At 46.5% G+C, this 16,589-nt stretch overlaps 1 protein-coding gene across 1 annotated transcript; it reads right to left on the bottom strand.

Moving 5' to 3' along the window:
* Positions 1 to 309: 309 nt before the first annotated feature.
* Positions 310 to 15,079, bottom strand: aco1 (aconitase 1, soluble). Its single transcript, XM_030338011.1, has 21 exons — positions 14,937 to 15,079; positions 13,785 to 13,941; positions 13,206 to 13,374; positions 12,454 to 12,591; positions 12,226 to 12,295; positions 11,745 to 11,928; positions 11,067 to 11,206; positions 10,256 to 10,427; positions 9,709 to 9,809; positions 9,394 to 9,510; positions 8,730 to 8,889; positions 8,058 to 8,193; positions 7,157 to 7,241; positions 6,788 to 6,944; positions 6,327 to 6,451; positions 5,193 to 5,297; positions 4,356 to 4,498; positions 3,986 to 4,133; positions 3,697 to 3,819; positions 3,000 to 3,185; positions 310 to 1,377 (listed from the first exon to the last, which is right to left on the bottom strand). Exons 2-21 carry the CDS (start codon positions 13,888 to 13,890, stop codon positions 1,261 to 1,263), a joined length of 2,682 nt encoding a protein of 893 aa, XP_030193871.1. The 5' UTR covers positions 13,891 to 13,941; positions 14,937 to 15,079; the 3' UTR covers positions 310 to 1,260.
* Positions 15,080 to 16,589: the final 1,510 nt, after the last annotated feature.

Genomic DNA, 16,589 nt, shown 5'->3' with positions numbered 1-16,589 from the left:
CAACAATAAACCACAGACCCAGACGTGTAATGAAGAGAAATGAAAGTAGAGCGGAAGAACTTAGGCGGGCGGAGCCAGGCTAGTGCAACGATGGTTAACTGAACAAATACAAACATTTAATGGACCAATATGAAGAAAGAATAAATTTTGAATGGTCATTTGATTATAATATCCGCGTGTGGCAATTGCGGGTTTATAGTAGACATGTGACCGTTCAGTTCTCATGACGACACACGTGGACACATGACATCTTTAATTGTATCTATTGTATAAATTACTTGCATTAAAAAATGAGTCCTTGCAAGATGATATTTGTAAATTAATTTTATTTCAATAAATCCTATGATCGACATGATAAATATTGTTAACATAACAGTGTTAAAATCTTTTCATTAAAACTTTTGTGTTGACAATCTGTTAAGGCAGTCATATACACACACACACACACGTGCATACATAAATTATCGCCGGAATGTGCAAGGGTAAATAGACAAAAAAGTAAATTAACGGATATGCATGACCTTAAAGAACAAACAAACCCAAAATCAGAAACCGCCACCGACAAAGTTCGGGAGGAAAAACTGAAAGCCTGAGTACCTTGTTTCAAAACAGGAATGTTTCCAGGTATAACACTATTTTCCATTTTACCTCAACTATTAAATCATTAGTTAGGACACAGTCAGTGTTTGTTTATATATAGCAATTCATTTTTAACTAGTCCTAGTAGCATAATCATGGCAATCATACTTATTATTAACAATCTACTAATGTAAAACAGTGTGATCCAGTCGCATGATTTAGCTACAGTTTCGGTTGGTTCTCATAGCCTTGTTTTTAAGTTACATTTCCTCCAATTCAGACTTAATCATTGAGCCATGATCAGCCCACACACACACACTATCCCCTGGTTGAGGGATAGTATATAGTATTTATGTTATAGGTTTGAAATCACTGACACTTTTGCAATGTTCTTGACACTTGGACGTAAAGCTGTTCGGTCGAGTGAGGATGTAAGAATGCACACCTGTTACCTCAATTTGTCAGCAGCATTGAGAAACCGTGTGCGTGTATGTGTGTATGTGTGTGTGGGTATCGGTCAGTGCTTGTGTGCGTGTTGAGGTAACTCCTTGGACGGCTCTCTAGTTAGCATCTCAGAACAACATGGCTGCTTTCTTTTCAAATTTAAATTTCAGATGAGTGACTTGAGATGCGTTGGGAGAACAGGACTCCCTCCCTCCAGCTCTGGCCGTGCTGTGAGCTCTACTTCCCAGACATCTTGCGGATCATGTAGTTGAGGATGCCCCCGTTGAGGAAGTACGTGAGCTCCACGTCCGTGTCGAACCTCATCCGCACCTGGAAACTCTTCCCGGTGTCGAGCTACAGAGATGGAACCACACAGCGCCAGAGCTCTTAAACAGAGCTCTTAAACCACACAGCGAAGGAGCTGGGAAACCACACAGCAAGAGAACTCTTAAACTACACAGCAAGAGAACTCTTAAACAGAGCTCTTAAACCAAACAGCGAAGGAGCTGTGGAACCACACAGCGAGAGAGCTCTTAAACAGAGCTGTGAAACTACACAGCAAGAGAACTCTTAAACTACACAGCAAGAGAGCTCTTAAACAGAGCTCTTAAACTACACGGCAAGAGAGCTCTTAAACAGGGCTCTTAAACTACACGGCAAGAGAGCTCTTAAACAGAGCTCTTAAACTACACGGCAAGAGAGCTCTTAAACAGAGCTCTTAAACTACACGGCAAGAGAGCTCTTAAACAGAGCTCTTAAACTACACGGCAAGAGAGCTCTTAAACAGAGCTCTTAAAACTACACGGCAAGAGAGCTCTTAAACAGAGCTCTTAAAACTACACGGCAAGAGAGCTCTTAAACAGAGCTCTTAAAACTACACAGCAAGAGAGCTCTTAAACAGAGCTCTTAAAACTACACGGCAAGAGAGCTCTTAAACAGAGCTCTTAAACAGAGCTCTTAAACTACACAGCGAAGGAGCTCTGAAACGGAGCTCCTAAACCACCCGGTGTTCAGTCCTGTACGCACTCGGACAACAGCAGGATGTTAACAACGGCACTGGCCGTCTGCGACATTAACGCATCAGCACGGACGTTGCTGGATCAATGACTGGGAGAGTTGATGAGCAGGTGCGCAACATGGCCGTCTCAGGCTACAGGAAACCACGTTGAAATCTTCTAATTGCTCTACTTTTGCGTGTGTTACACCCCAAAAGTATAAAAACAGGAGCAGTGTTCAACGCTTATTGCTTGTAAAGCAGGGGTTACCATTATTATTATTTATATTATTGTTGATACATTACCATCTAGTGTACAATTGGTGGAATGACCGCTTGATGAGTTGGCTGCACATGAGGTTTCAGGCCTCTACCATAAAAAAGCTAATTCATGGGAAATAATCATTTATAGAAGAGAGCGAGATTTCGATGGCCGTTCATGTGCAAGTATTCAACCTACAAACTCTTGTTGCATTTATTCACTCTTTATAAATTTGCTGCATGTTTCACCTATGCACTGCAGAAAACTGCGAGACTAATCAAATAGTTTAGATGTCACTGTCATCACAGTGATGGGTGATTAATCTACTAAATTAGTACCAACAGCAGGGATTCATTCTGTAAATACATACTCCCATCGTGCTTGCTGTGCCACAAAGAGGTCTGGTATGTGTTCAAATTGGCCCAGTGCACTACCGTACGATCAAAATTGTATTTAGCTATTTCAACGGGGCCAGAATACTTAAAAATAAAGACGACGCATGATGCGATAGCCTCATTTCTAGCGCACCGCCCGTGAACCCAAAATGGCGCCGTCGCAAACATAGCGTAGGTCTACTGGGAAGCACCGACTGCAAGAACTGCGACGTACCGTAACGTCCTAACCTCAAAACGTGACTTGGAATTCAACGACACACTTTCCTCCTCTCCTGTGCGTCGCACAGGAGTTTTGTCCTCGTCCGAAGCGGTGGCGGCGGCGTACCTTAACGTCCACGAGCATCCTGGGCTCCAGCAGCTCGGGCACGACCACGGAGTAGCGCTCGCGGCCGGTGAGCCCCAGGGTCTCGGCCGTGACCCCGGGGAGGTACTCCAGGGGGATCACGCCCATTCCCACCAGGTTGCTGCGGTGGATCCGCTCGTAGCTCTCCGCCAGCACCGCCTTGATGCCCTGGGGGGGACGGGGGGACGCAGGCGGGAGACACAGCGTTCAGACAGACACACAGAGGTTCCGAAAGGAACACGAAGGGTTGGAGAACTCTCAGGTTACGTTTCACATTAGTTGGGGGGCACCTCATTGGGCAGCTCCCTCGGGGGGGGGGGGGGGTCTGTTTAGGATGGGTGCTGTTGACACACACACACACACAGCTGATGAAAGGGGGGCTTATGGCTACACTATAAATACTGGATTTTACTCTCTACCAGCACTTTGCCACTAAGCCTTTTTCGGCGTCCTTTGAGGAAAACAAGAAGAGGCATATGACCCCTGTAGGGAGAAACAGTGGAAGTCTTTGTGATCGTTTTTCACCCACTTAATTATTACAAATTGCAAAGCCAAACAGGCAGCCACACAGCTGGGGCAAACATTCCAGCAGCCTCCACCAGCCACCGGCTTAGTGGAAGGTTGGAGCCCTCAACGTCCCTCACTGGAGGCAGAGCAGCCATTCACAGAAGACACTCACCAGTAAGAAGGGCCCCTTGGCCGCCCAGTCCCTGGAGCTGCCCGAGCCGTACTCCTTTCCCGCCAGAATCACCAGGTGGCTTCCCGCCTGCTGGTACCGCTCCGCCGCGTCAAACACGTCCATCTGCGCCCAGAAGGAGGAGGGATCAGGGAATGAATGAATGAATGAATGAATGAATGAATGAATGAATGAATGAGTGAATGAATGAGTGACTGAATGAATGAGTCACATCAATGAACATGAACATGCAAATCCAGATCAGGAATAACAGGAGGGATTGTGGGGGTACCGTCTCCCCGGAGGGCAGGTGCAGTGTGCGCGGCGCCTGCTTGTTGAGGAACTTGTTGAAGAGGCGGATGTTGGCGAACGTGCCCCGGGCCATCACGGCGTCGTTGCCCCGCCGCGAGCCGTACGAGTTGAAGTCCCGCGGGGAGAGCCTGTAGTGGGGGGGAGGGGGGGGCGGACATGAGAGACAGCCCTTGACTTGATCCAGACCCCCCACTTGCCCCCCCGCCCCCAGACTCACCCCTTCATCACCCCCCCCCCCCCCCCCCCGCCCCCTCCACACTGACGTTCAGGGGACTCATCTCTTGATCAAACCCCCCCCTCCACCCCATCGGTCGAGGACCCCCTCCTACTCATCGGCCTTTGGGACTCACCCCTTGTCGGTGAGGTAGCGTGCCGCTGAGCTGCTGCGGGCGATGTTGCCGGCCGGAGAGATGTGGTCGGTGGTGACCGAGTCGCCCAGGTTGAGCAGCACGTAGGCGTCCGTGATGGAGCGGGGGGGCTCCAGCGCCATTGTCTGCATGGGGGCGGGGCACATGGGACACCGGGTTAACCTCACTGCGGGTTAGTTGGAAAGGCTCCTTCGTTTTGGAGCTGCCGTAGGTGGGGCTCGAGAGTTGTACAGAGAGCGAAGAAGAAATCGATTCTGGAACCAAAACGACCAGAGCAACGTCCCCTCCCTCTCGGATTCCTCCCCTTCATACCTTTCTCCTCCATTAAGAAGTGTTGCGTTTCCCACACGTACATACACCCATCGTTCCTCTGATAGGCTTGCTATAAGCTCTCGAGGTGTCCTCCCATGATCATGCTCCATTAAACAAAATAAAGTTGACGTGAAGTGCTACAGACTCAGTCATGGTTCCACGTCGACGCGACGCAACGACCACCCGGACGCTTCGACGCAGTCGTGAACCTGTTTTGGTTCCGTGTCGGGTTCTAGTGAGCGGTCCAATCACAGCCCTCGCTGTTGCGTCCCCTTTACGCAAGGTTACAATTTTTGCGGTATTTTCACGTCAGGCCCTTGTGGTGGACGCAAGGAGGGTCCGCAAGGACGTAACGGGTCCGTAAACCCCCTTGCGTTGCGTCAACGTGGAACCATAACTAAGTCTTGAGGAAGAGCATTCCCCCACTATCAAACCCAGTAACATACTCAAACCTAGGGACAAAACGACTTTGGTATCTCGGTACCTCGGCCGCCTTCACCCACTCACCAGGCCGGTGAAGAACGGGGGGGACTTGATGTAGGTGGACTTGGGGTCCCAGGGGTACAGCTTGTCGGAGGGGGCGCTCAGGGCGTTCCAGCGCTCGTTGACTTTCTGCAGGAGGGGAAGACGTTGGGTTTAGGGGGTGGGGATCACCATAATGGGGCTGGGAAACCACATTTTGGAGCATCCTGCGTCCTAGACCACACAATGGGGTGCTTAAACCAGAGGAATGTGTTGAGGTTGTTTATGTCTTTGAGAGTAATGATAATTGCAGGGCCGGTCAACCATGTCTAAGTCAGCCACAGCCTTGCCTACCGTATTCCGGGAAACTCAACAATCCTGCCAACGGAGATTTGCAGTGTTTTGTAGTTAGGGCTCATTTATAACACAGTTTAACACCTTTGGAGTGAATGGCTAAAGAGTGAGATGCAATCGTTTGCCAGAAGACATTATAAAACAGAGAAGTCACGGCTCCTTATTTCCAGTAAAAAGTGTTGTGCAAGTTGAAGTATATTAAATGGAATGGTTGATTCTTCATGAACACAACACAAATAACACTGACTTTGGGAGGCACTTACACATAAACCGAGTGTGAGCTAGGTATTTAGATACTAATCCCACCTGATAACAAGAGCCACTCATGCAGGGTCCATAATTAACTTGAGGAATTTTTCTTTTTACCTTTCAGAGTGGAAAAATATACCGGCCAAGCAATTGTTGATGTCAATGCTGGACGCATTCACAACACATGTCCTTCATCAAAACCTGTATTTGTATTATTCTTCAGCCACAGCTATAATACATTATTAAAATGGTATGCATGTTTATATTGCTACGCTTACCGCTTTCAGACTTCACACTTTTGAACTCTTGTTTCATCTCCATTCACCCTTAAAATGCAACAGATCATTTAAAGCCAGAAATCCAGTTTAGCGTCAGCCTTTCAACAGAAAGCATTCACACCACAACCTCCTCAGAAATGGCCTTTTTCTAGTTCTAACACGCAACAATGAATTAATTGTACTGCAACGTGGTCGGAATATTCCACTACACTCACGGAGCAGCTAGTATAGAGACACAGTCCCCTCAGAGGAGGGGGGGAGAGAGTCTAGCCCGGGGGAGCGACGGACGATCCGCTACCTCGATCTTCTCGTAGACCTCTTTGAACATGGACGGGATGACGAACTCCCTCTCCACGGCCTGGATCTCCTCCCTGGTGGGCCAGATGTCCCTCAGGAAGACCTCCTTGCCCTGGGCGTTCACCGCTGCAGCACGCAAGCAGAACACAACCACCACATGAACAACGGGACGACGATAGACGCTGTGTGGGCACGGTCGGCCACCACTCCGTTCCTCCCACGCGGCGGCTGAAGCTGTCCCCATCAGTGTAAAGCTCTATCGCATGGTTTGGAAATATGTTTCAAATTAATTTTAAACCTCAATTTTAAACCGAAAACCTCAACTTAAATAGAAACACTTCATAATGTATGTGAGCGTTCAATCGATAAGTAGAAGAGGAGGGGTATTGTATTTAGTGCACGTGGGAGCCGATTCTAAATTTCTGTTTTCAAAGTCCCCATCACGATCCTTTCCCAACCCACCGATGGGCTCCGTGTCGAAGTCGATCCTCACGGTGCCGGCGATGGCGTAGGCGATGACGAGAGGCGGGGAGGCCAGGTAGTTGGCCCGGGTGTTGGGGTGCACACGCCCCTCAAAGTTCCTGTTACCCGACAGGATGCCCGCGGCCACCAGGTCCCCCTGGAACACGAGCGCGCCATCAGTGACACACACACACACACACACACACACACACACACACACACACACACACACACACACACACACACTTTAAATAAAGGTCTAAAAGATTTCTTGGCAGATACATTTTTTTTGAAGGATTGTGAAAATGCATAGAAAATGGAAACGTAGCCAGCAGAACACACAAACACATTCCCTCATGGGTTCATTACCTTGGTAATGGCCTCCACCACCGGCTCAGGCAGCGGCCCACTGTTCCCTATACAGGTCATGCAGCCATACCCCACCACCTCGAACCTGAGGAGGGCAGAGAGGAGGAGCGTGTGATGCTAGCAGCTCACGCGTCACTCAGCTAAACTTAACAGGAACAGGGATCCAAGCTTCGTTATTTATTCATACTAATCTGCTTTATTTATATTGCTTTTTTTTTTTTTTTTTTTTTTTCACGAATGATTACAGAACAATAGAATACTGGTAAAATAACAGTGTAAATGCAAACGACAGACGGAAATAAGTCAGATAATGGCAGAACCAAATCGAAATATCTAACATTTTAAATAAATTGTGATTATAAGTCTATCAAAACGAGTAGGGCTAGGTATTGCCAGATACCTCACAATTTGATTCAATTGATTCTTTAGGTCTTGATTCGATATTGATCCAATTGTTCAATATCGATTCAATAATAAGTGCGGATGACAAAAATACCTAAACATTATTTTGATTTAACCATTTCAAAATGAATTAATCATTTCATTGTGTTTTAACTAGCAATCATTAGTAGTAGTAGTAGTAGTAGTAGTAGTAGTAGTAGTAGTAGTAGTATTAGTACACTAGTAATCATAACATGGACAAATGTAAAAGGGCATGTACATTTAGGCATTCTCGCTTCTAGATTACAATGACTGAGCATGCTTCTTTTTGTTTTTGGGGGAAATAATCGATAAAAAAGCAAATAAATTGCAGTGCTTTGACGAATTGCTATTTTTACCCAGCCCTAAAAAAAAGTATTGTAGGAGCGACTTGAAAAGACCCATACCGATGTTCAAGGCAGAACATCATTGACCTAAGAATACCTGGGCACCACTTGCGCGGGCGTGTTCCCGGTCTTACCCCAGCTTGAAGAGGTAGTCCATGACGCCGCTCTCCTTCAGGTAGTAGGTGACCACCCCACTGCCCGGGGACAGGCTGGTCTTAATGTAGGGCTTCACGCTCAGCCCGGCCTCCACCGCCTTCTTAGCCAGCAGCCCTGCACACAGAGCACAACCGCTTCAGCAACGGTAGCAGGATCGGGTAACCATTATATTGGTCAAATATAAGTTACATTTCTATAGTTCAATGCGATTATGACTACCTGCCCTTTAAAAAAATAGCACAACTGAAAAGCAATCCAACTGGAGACGTCATGTTATAACATTTCCCTGATGGATATAACACTAAAGTTACTGTTAAGAATAGCAACCCGTTAGCTGTTCCACTGTAAGTGGCAGGTTGATCTCTGCTGGACCACTTAAGAAAATGTTAATTAGTGGACAATTTGTATCATTAAATCATCAGGTATTTTATTTTTATTTATCAAAAAGTAAAAAAGATAAATAAAAAAAAAGCCTACAAAAAAAAGCCCTCACTGAGATTAGTGCCGGGTCATCAACCTTCACTCCTGGAGTTACTGAACCAAGCCACAGAACACCGGCGAAACCACAGATCCTGATTAAGGTTACGAGGCGCAACCCCCACACGCAACCCCCTCCTGCCCGAGGCAGAGGCCCCGGGCCCCCGAGGTACCTGCTCCCAGCATCACGGAGGGGTTGCTGGTGTTGGTGCAGCTGGTGATGGCGGCGATGACCACCGAGCCATGGGAGAGGGAGTAGTCGGCCCCGTTGAACTGGAACGGCTCCGAGGCGTGGTGGCTCTCCGGGGCCACCGCGAAGCCCTTGAAGCCTTGCTGATAGGACACGGGGAGGCAGAGTGGACAGCTGTTAACCACACAGTGGATCACGGCAGTAGCTAACCCTGGGGTGCCGTGTGTGCTGTGCGCTGATGTCATGTGTGTGACGCATGTTTAAATAGGTTAGACATGATAGGCGGATGGTGGTTCTGTCATGTGACCCATGGCCAATATCAAAGTAGCAGCAATGATTGAATAAAATGATGGTTTAAAATGGCGATTGATTGTTTCGATTTGCCCATAATGACCAAATGATTATCCAAAATCACATTTCATACCCATCAACGATAAATGAGTAAACACAAAGAGCCAACAATTGATTAGACTTCCTCTGAATTGATTAAGCTAGCGGCTAGATTAGACTATAGACTAGAAAATTAGACTAGAAAAAATGTCCAAGGAGACACCAAGAATTGCACGGATACAAACATTAGATTTTGTAACTATCGCCATCTTCGATCCTGGGACTATGAGGGGGAAAGGGGAAGTGGGTATCCTCACCTTTGCTGCCAAGCAAGAATCAAAGTCGCTTTTCATGTCGGACACGGCGATCCTGTCCTGGGGTCTTTTGGGTCCGCTGCAGCAAGGCACCACCGCACTCAGGTCCATCTCCACCACCTGGGGGGGGAACGTTACAGAAGCACGTTACAGAAAGCACCATGCGCGTATCAAGGGCTCCATTCTTACTTTTGCATAGAAACTACAATGGGTTTTGGTATGGGTGTATTAGGGAGGACGTTTGATAGCCTTCCCCTAGAAACTCATCAACGTTAGATCGCTCTTTGTGTAAAAGAGCCTCAAGGTTAAAGGACTGACCTGTGTGAAGTCTGGGTCCTGGGAGACGTCGTTATAATCCCGGAACATGGCCACCGCTTTCAGGTACTTTGTGATGTAGGCCAGTTTCTCCGCGTCCCGACCTTCGAACAGGAAACACGACCAGACGGTGATGAGGCCGACGTTAAAGTGACATCGAAAGACAACACATGAGCATCGAATACACCACGACCCCTGTTCTCAATCTAGTCCTTGAAGTGAGAAGCTTCATTGAAAAGCAAATGTTTTTAAAAAGGTGACATTTTTAACCAGCGGGTGCGAGTGTGATAAGCCGTTACAAGCCATTCAGAAAAGAAGACAAACTGATCGGTCCAGCACACATCTACACGCAGTGGACACGCCCACTTGTGATGTCAGAAGAGGCTGATTTTCAAAACGGCTTGTGACGGCTAATCACACTCACACCTGGTGGTACAACAGGTCACCTTTGAATTGTAACCTTTGTTAAATTTCATTTAGACGTGTCCCCAGGGGTTCAGTTTGAGACGAGGGACATGCTCACTAAACCCCGGCGGTGTGCCTCGCTCACCGGTCTGCTCCAGGTAATTGACGCTGACGTCGTCCACGGGGAAGAAGGCGGCGGTGGCGCCGTACTCGGGACACATGTTGGCGATGGTGGCGCGGTCGGCGATGGACAGCTGGGACACGCCGGGGCCGAAGAACTCCACGAACTTGCCCACCACGCCCACCTGGCGCAGGTGCTGTCGGCGGGGACAGGGAACACAGAAAGGGGGTGGATTAGTGTCTCATTTAGGTGGGGAAGATAGGTATTTTTATTGGGCTGGACCCCCTGACTTAAACGAGACCTATTAGGTGTGAGTGTAATTAGCCGTTATAAGCCGTTTTCAAAATCTGCCGCTTCTGACAGATAGATGAGCAAACCTGGGGGTATAATAGGTCACCTTTAAGACCTTCTTATTATAGGATTCACTTGAAATAAGGACGAAAGGGTTTGAAAGAAATTATTTGAATATCTCGTAATCGTCACACTTTTCATGCAACTATCACAAGAAGTTTTTGGTGGCATCGGAAAATGGTTTGATTTCAAGATCTGAGAGTGTGTGTGAAGAAAAATTGAAAACGTTATGCTTCTTTACAATAGCTACAGAGCCCTAATACCGAGCCTTTAAAATACATTTTTACAAACACATGGATGAAGTGGGCCGCCTATTGACGACTTCAACAAAGCAGTTCTAAATGTCATTGTCAGACCCACAAGGAAGGTGAAACCGTTGTTCGTTTCCCACATCCTTCTACTGACATACATGCACTAACAAAGAAGGTAAAGGTCGTAATAAGCGATGACCTTTAAGCATGTCCAAAGCAGGAGGGCGGGCTACCTTGGTGACCGTGAGCACAATGTCTGTGGAGGTGATGAACTTGTTGGGTGTGCCATACAACTTGTATCCCACGACCTGAGGCAGGACCATGCTGATCGGCTGGCCCAACATGACCGCCTCTGCTTCAATCCCACCCACACCTACAGGGATTATACATGGTTTACATGCCTGTTCCTACCCGGATCAGGCATACAGCAAATGGGTTGGAAAGCAGTGTCACCTGAAAAGCCTGTTTTACAAGTATAAACCCTCGAGGGTAGGTTCAAATTCACACCAGACGACAACCTTGGATGGATGGCTAGGGGTCATGCATGCGGAAATGTAATAGTAATTTCAAATCACCAATGACTCAAAATGAAATAGATTCAATAAAAAAAGACTTGCTATGTTATTGAATAACTAAGGAAGTATGCTTATCGGTGAGGAAAACAGCAAATTCTGAGAGCAGTCCAAGTCACATTGCCGGGAAAGGAATTCTTACTGAAAAGCTACAAACATTACGGAGCTGAAAGTGTTTTCATCCACTTTCAAGAATTTTTTTGCAGAAATATCTACGCATTCAACGTCAACATTTCAGCAAGACACGTCGCCACATTATCTTTCCACGCGTTACAATTTGTGATCCCTCACAACATAGCGATCCCCCTCGATAAACTCATGCAGAGACAAGGGCCGTACCCCAGCCCAGGACCCCCAGGCCGTCGATCATGGTGGTGTGGGAGTCCGTGCCCACCAGGCTGTCGGGGTAGTAGAGGCCGTCCTGGTTGAACACCACCCTGGCCAGGTACTCCAGGTTGACCTGGTGTACGATGCCCGAGCCGGGGGGGATGATCCGCATGTTGCGGAAGGCCTTGGAGCCCCACTGGGGGGGGGGGGGGGGGGGGAAAGAGAGAGAGAGAGAGAGAGAGAGAGAGAGAGAGAGAGAGAGAGAGAGAGAGAGAGAGAGAGAGAGAGAGAGAGAGAGAGAGAGAGAGAGAGAGAGAGAGAGAGAGAGAGAGAGAGAGAGAGAGAGAGAGAGAGAGAGAGAGAGAGAGAGAGAGAGAGAGAGAGAGAGAGAGAGAGAGAGAGAGAGAGAGAGGTTAGCCTTAAGTAAATCCCCAATGGGTGGCGTATGCACAGACAGCAGTGAGGAGACGATGAGTGCCTCAGTCTGGCTTACTTTGAGGAATTGAAACCGCTCCTTATTACGGTCGAATTCCAGGTCCTGATTCTTCTGCAGGCTGTCAGTCCTGTGAGAAAAACAAAATGACCTGTTGACCCTTTTTTTTCTTTTTGTCTCATCTGCCGGTCTGGAAGCCCGGTAACCTCGATGTGTGTGAGGAGTCAGCCCAGTGTCCCGTCTACACTGGGGCTTCACAAGAACCTCCCCTGACCAACAGCGCCTTACTTGCGGTTGAAGTCCACCTGGATGGAGTGGTCGATGACCAGGTCGGCGGGGCACACCGGGTTGATCTTCTCGGGGTCGCCCCCGAGCTGCGTCACCGCGTCACGCATCGCCGCAAAGTCCACCACGGCCGGTACCCCGCTGGGGAGGGGACGGGGGACGGGGGGGGGAGACGTTACTCTCTAAACCCCGCCGGGTACGTTCAATGTTCGTCATTCAAGTGATTACAAAAGGAAAATACAATAGAATAGGAACCTAGTGGTGTCATGGAAGCTAACATTTCCGGGCTCAAAAGACCCAGCTTGTTTCGATATCTTTATAATCACTAAGAACTGGCCGCAGTCTGCTGCACCTGAGCTCAACATTATCGGTGACATTCAAACGACGGAGTGGCTCACGTCAAGACTAAAGCCAAAGGAAGACTCATTTTCTAAAGGCTGGGATAATGGTTACAGTACATGTCAACAAATTAAGACATGCAAAATATCGCTTACATTGTAATGTGGATTGTCCCCCCAATAGGCACTGTTCCTTTATTTTCCTCACTTTATATCTTTCTCTCTAAATTTTCTCTCCTTGACTATACTAAAGCGAATAAAAGAAAGTTAAAAAATATATTAAAAAACAAACTAATTTTGCATACTTGAGTCCTATCCTAAGCATGCACAAACTATCTTCATATTTGCTCTACAAATATGAAGCAAGCTTCATATTTGCGCTACAAATATGCACTCTTTCCCCCCCCCCCCCCTCACGTGAAGTCCTGGAGGATGACGCGGGACGGCCTGAAGGGCACCTCCACCGTCTGCGCCTGGGTCTGCTTCCAGTTCAGGATGCTCTCCACGTCCTCCTTCTTCACCAGGAACCCGTCGCAGTTCCTCACCGCCGACTCCAGCAGCACGCGCACCGAGAAGGGCAGGCGTTCTGCGGGCAACAGAGACCCAGGTGAACTCATGGACAATTAACTGCATTTGTATAGCGCTTCACCACCCAAAGTGCTTTACAATATCGCCTAACATTCACCCTTTCTTTCTTTCTATGCAAGACGACAGCCAGCCGGTCGGGAGCCGTCAGGGTGAGGCGTCTTGCTCAGGGACACCTCGACATTCAGCGAGGAGGAGGCCGGGGATCGAACTAGCAACCTTTCGCTTACAAGCCAAACCGCTCTATCTCCTGAGCTACTGCCACCCAACGTATCTCAACTCATCCTCACTGAAAGCTTTATGCATGCATGAATGCATTGAAGCATTCATTCATTCATTCATTCATTCATTTATTGATGTAATCCCTTGGCTGCTGAAAATGCTCCTAGGACACAGATCCTGTCCTGTTACCATATCTGGGATCTCCGAGTTTGGAGAGGTTGAAGAAGCGTTGCTGGGGGTCCTTTGGGTCGAGCGCCTCCACCAGATGGAGGAAAGGGTTGGTAGTGCCAGACATCCTTCACAAAGGATGGTAGGATTCAGCCAAATCTTCAGCACTTGTACAAATCTAAATTGAACGAGGACATTTTAAACAGGCAAATACAAATTGTATACGTACAGGATATATTTATAGATATTTTGGTAGCAAAGATGATGTGTTCCATATTTCTAGGCAGGTACAAATATTAAAAACCTGAAACAATATTCAAAAATGATAAAGGATTCAACATGATTATAGATATTTAGATCAGTTCCACTGATTCAATACATGTTGGAATTGATGCTTTAATTGATGTTATGTTGCTAGGAATGATATATACATTAAAAAAAAAAAAAAAAGCCCTACATAACATCTACATACAGTATACTTCACAAATATACGAATAATCAATCTTTATGTCATAGTAAATCACAAATTGAAATCACATAATAACAAAAGGGGATTACATGATCTCTTTTACACTAGTAGCCTTTCACTGTTATACCAAGAACAGAGATAAGAGAGCTGTGGTTCACCCACAAGTCATTCGGCAACGATGTTAATGTGCATTTCACGGTCCAAAGTCAAATGATAATACGAGGCACCAGCCCAAACGCCTACGCCTCATCGCAACATTGCCAATCCAAGTCTAGTTTGTTTATCCAAGTTTAAAATTACTTCAAGAGCAGGTGGTTTCCTAAACCAGTTTCGGGGTACCAAGTTCAAATCAATCATGTTTTATTACGCCATGAGTGTTTTATTAGTCTGATCTAATTACCAAATGAACGTCTTCCTATTCTACTGGGAATGCATTGCTTATGATTACCACTCATTGACAATTAATCCGTTACAACGTTTTATATCCAAACAAAAGCTTTGTAACTGCGTGCTCATGGGACATATATCATGGGACATATGGATTTTAATTAACTTTAGTTATGAAGACAAATGAAAATTATCTTGATCTAGCTAGCAACATCCCAATCACCGTTAGTGACAAGTGCAAGTATGAACCAGTTTTATATTAATACAATTTACTCGTTGCACGATTATGTTGAATTGAAAAGTTGACATTGACTTACTTAAACTGCAAAGAGGAAAAGGCACCACACACTGTCGTGTCCAAACCTGTGGTCCAAACCAAGTTGCACAATCATGTGAACTCAAAGAACTAGTTATTTTATGTAACAATTTTTCGCGAGCTCTTCCTGGTTTGACAATACAACTTCCGGTTTCAGAGTTAAAGCGCTTCATCCAGAACTAAGGTTTCAGAGTTAAAGTACATTGCCGAGAACTATGGTAACGCAATTATGTAGTTACCAAAATTTAAAACATAAGTACCTGGAGGAGACCGGATCCATGCAAAAGCTCACATACAGAACTTAAAAAAATATTTAGTAAAACCTTTAACGATGCAGTTTATGCACATCTTGCCCTAGTACCTTGAACTGAACCCCGAACCCCTGAACCGCTTTTAGTAGGCATAAATATTATGCTTAACAAGCAGCAAGAATGCATGCATTAACCGGGTCAATGTAAAGTCTAGCACCGGGTTAAAGATCCCAATTCATGCTACTTTATGGATCCTTTTATATAGGTGTTAGTGGGCCCCTAATACAATACTTGAAGACGTTCAAGAAATTCAGCCTTGGTGCAGAATTACAGCCACTACGAGCCAGACCCATAATGAGCTTTCCACAAACGTGCCGTTTTTTAGAGGCGGGTCAATGTGGAGGGTGGGGGTGTGGCCCTGAGCAGCTTGCGGCCATCGCTGTTCCATGCGCTCGTGTTTACAGTGGATGTATCGCAATGGTGAGGAGCACACAGCTTTTGGCCGTGTTCTGTAAATATTCTAGAATACTCCGGGTGCTCCGGCGGGAGTCCTGGAGCTCTATCTAAAAAAATATCATATTATACATAGATATCTATATCATGTATTATATATTATCACGGCCAAAAGCTGTGTTCACCTCCAGGCGATATTAAGAATCTCAAACGACTGCGTCGGGTTCTCCGACGTCTCTGGTTCTTCCACTTCCACATCAATCTGAAGTAGACTGAACCGTGACATGGCGGAGAAAGGGATTGTTGCCCGCGATTGTCTCCCGCCGGAGCACCGCTGCCCGCTGCCGAGGCATCACCGCCCCGCGACGGTGGTGCCTTTATTTTACACATACTTCAGATCATTAACAATAACTATTGAGATGTTTCCTCTTTCCTAGCCAAAGTAATAGGGGGACCCTATTACTTTGTCAAAATATGTATCCCTATTTAAAATGAACACTCTGTATACCATCAAGTGCTTTATTTAAAGTAGTAAACGATTGTAAATGCTACTTTAACGGCACCGACAATCCAAAACCCAAGTGGAATCTAGATGGGAAAAGTGTAGTTCAAAACGTGAGCAGCATTTACTTTGTCTCTCAAATACCCTATATTTCCCATAGACATTTGACAGATGGAACCAGGAGCCTCAAATCTGGACATATTCTTCAGAGGTATAAAGAAAGGACAGCGGAATAAAACATGGCGCCCATTCATTCCTATGAAAACTGCTCAATGGTGCAGGGCACGTGGATGATGCCGTGCGCCACGGAGCAGTTTTTATAGGAATGAATGGGCTCCATGTTTTAATCTGGTCCTTTTCTTTAGAGGACCATGCACCAAAACTGGACAGATTAATTTTTTTTAATGAAAGAAAAATAAATTAGTGATGTGAATTTTATTTGAAGATT

The sequence above is a fragment of the Gadus morhua genome, chromosome 17 (genome assembly GCF_902167405.1).
Source record: "Gadus morhua chromosome 17, gadMor3.0, whole genome shotgun sequence".
Taxonomy (NCBI): Eukaryota; Metazoa; Chordata; class Actinopteri; order Gadiformes; family Gadidae; genus Gadus; species Gadus morhua.
The sequence above is the reverse complement of the archived record's forward strand: the minus strand, read 5'-3'. Positions and strand labels throughout refer to the sequence as shown.

Bases quoted from the DNA above. Each gene is read 5' to 3' on its own strand.
- aco1 (XM_030338011.1), bottom strand. From the start codon at position 13,890: ATGTCTGGCACTACCAACCCTTTCCTCCATCTGGTGGAGGCGCTCGAC. The intron at 12,296-12,453 runs GTAAGGCGCTGT...TTTTTCTCACAG, and splicing joins CAGGTGGACTTCAACCGCAA to GACTGACAGCCTGCAGAAGA. The intron at 11,207-11,744 runs GTACGGCCCTTG...TAATCCCTGTAG, and splicing joins CCTGGGGGTCCTGGGCTGGG to GTGTGGGTGGGATTGAAGCA.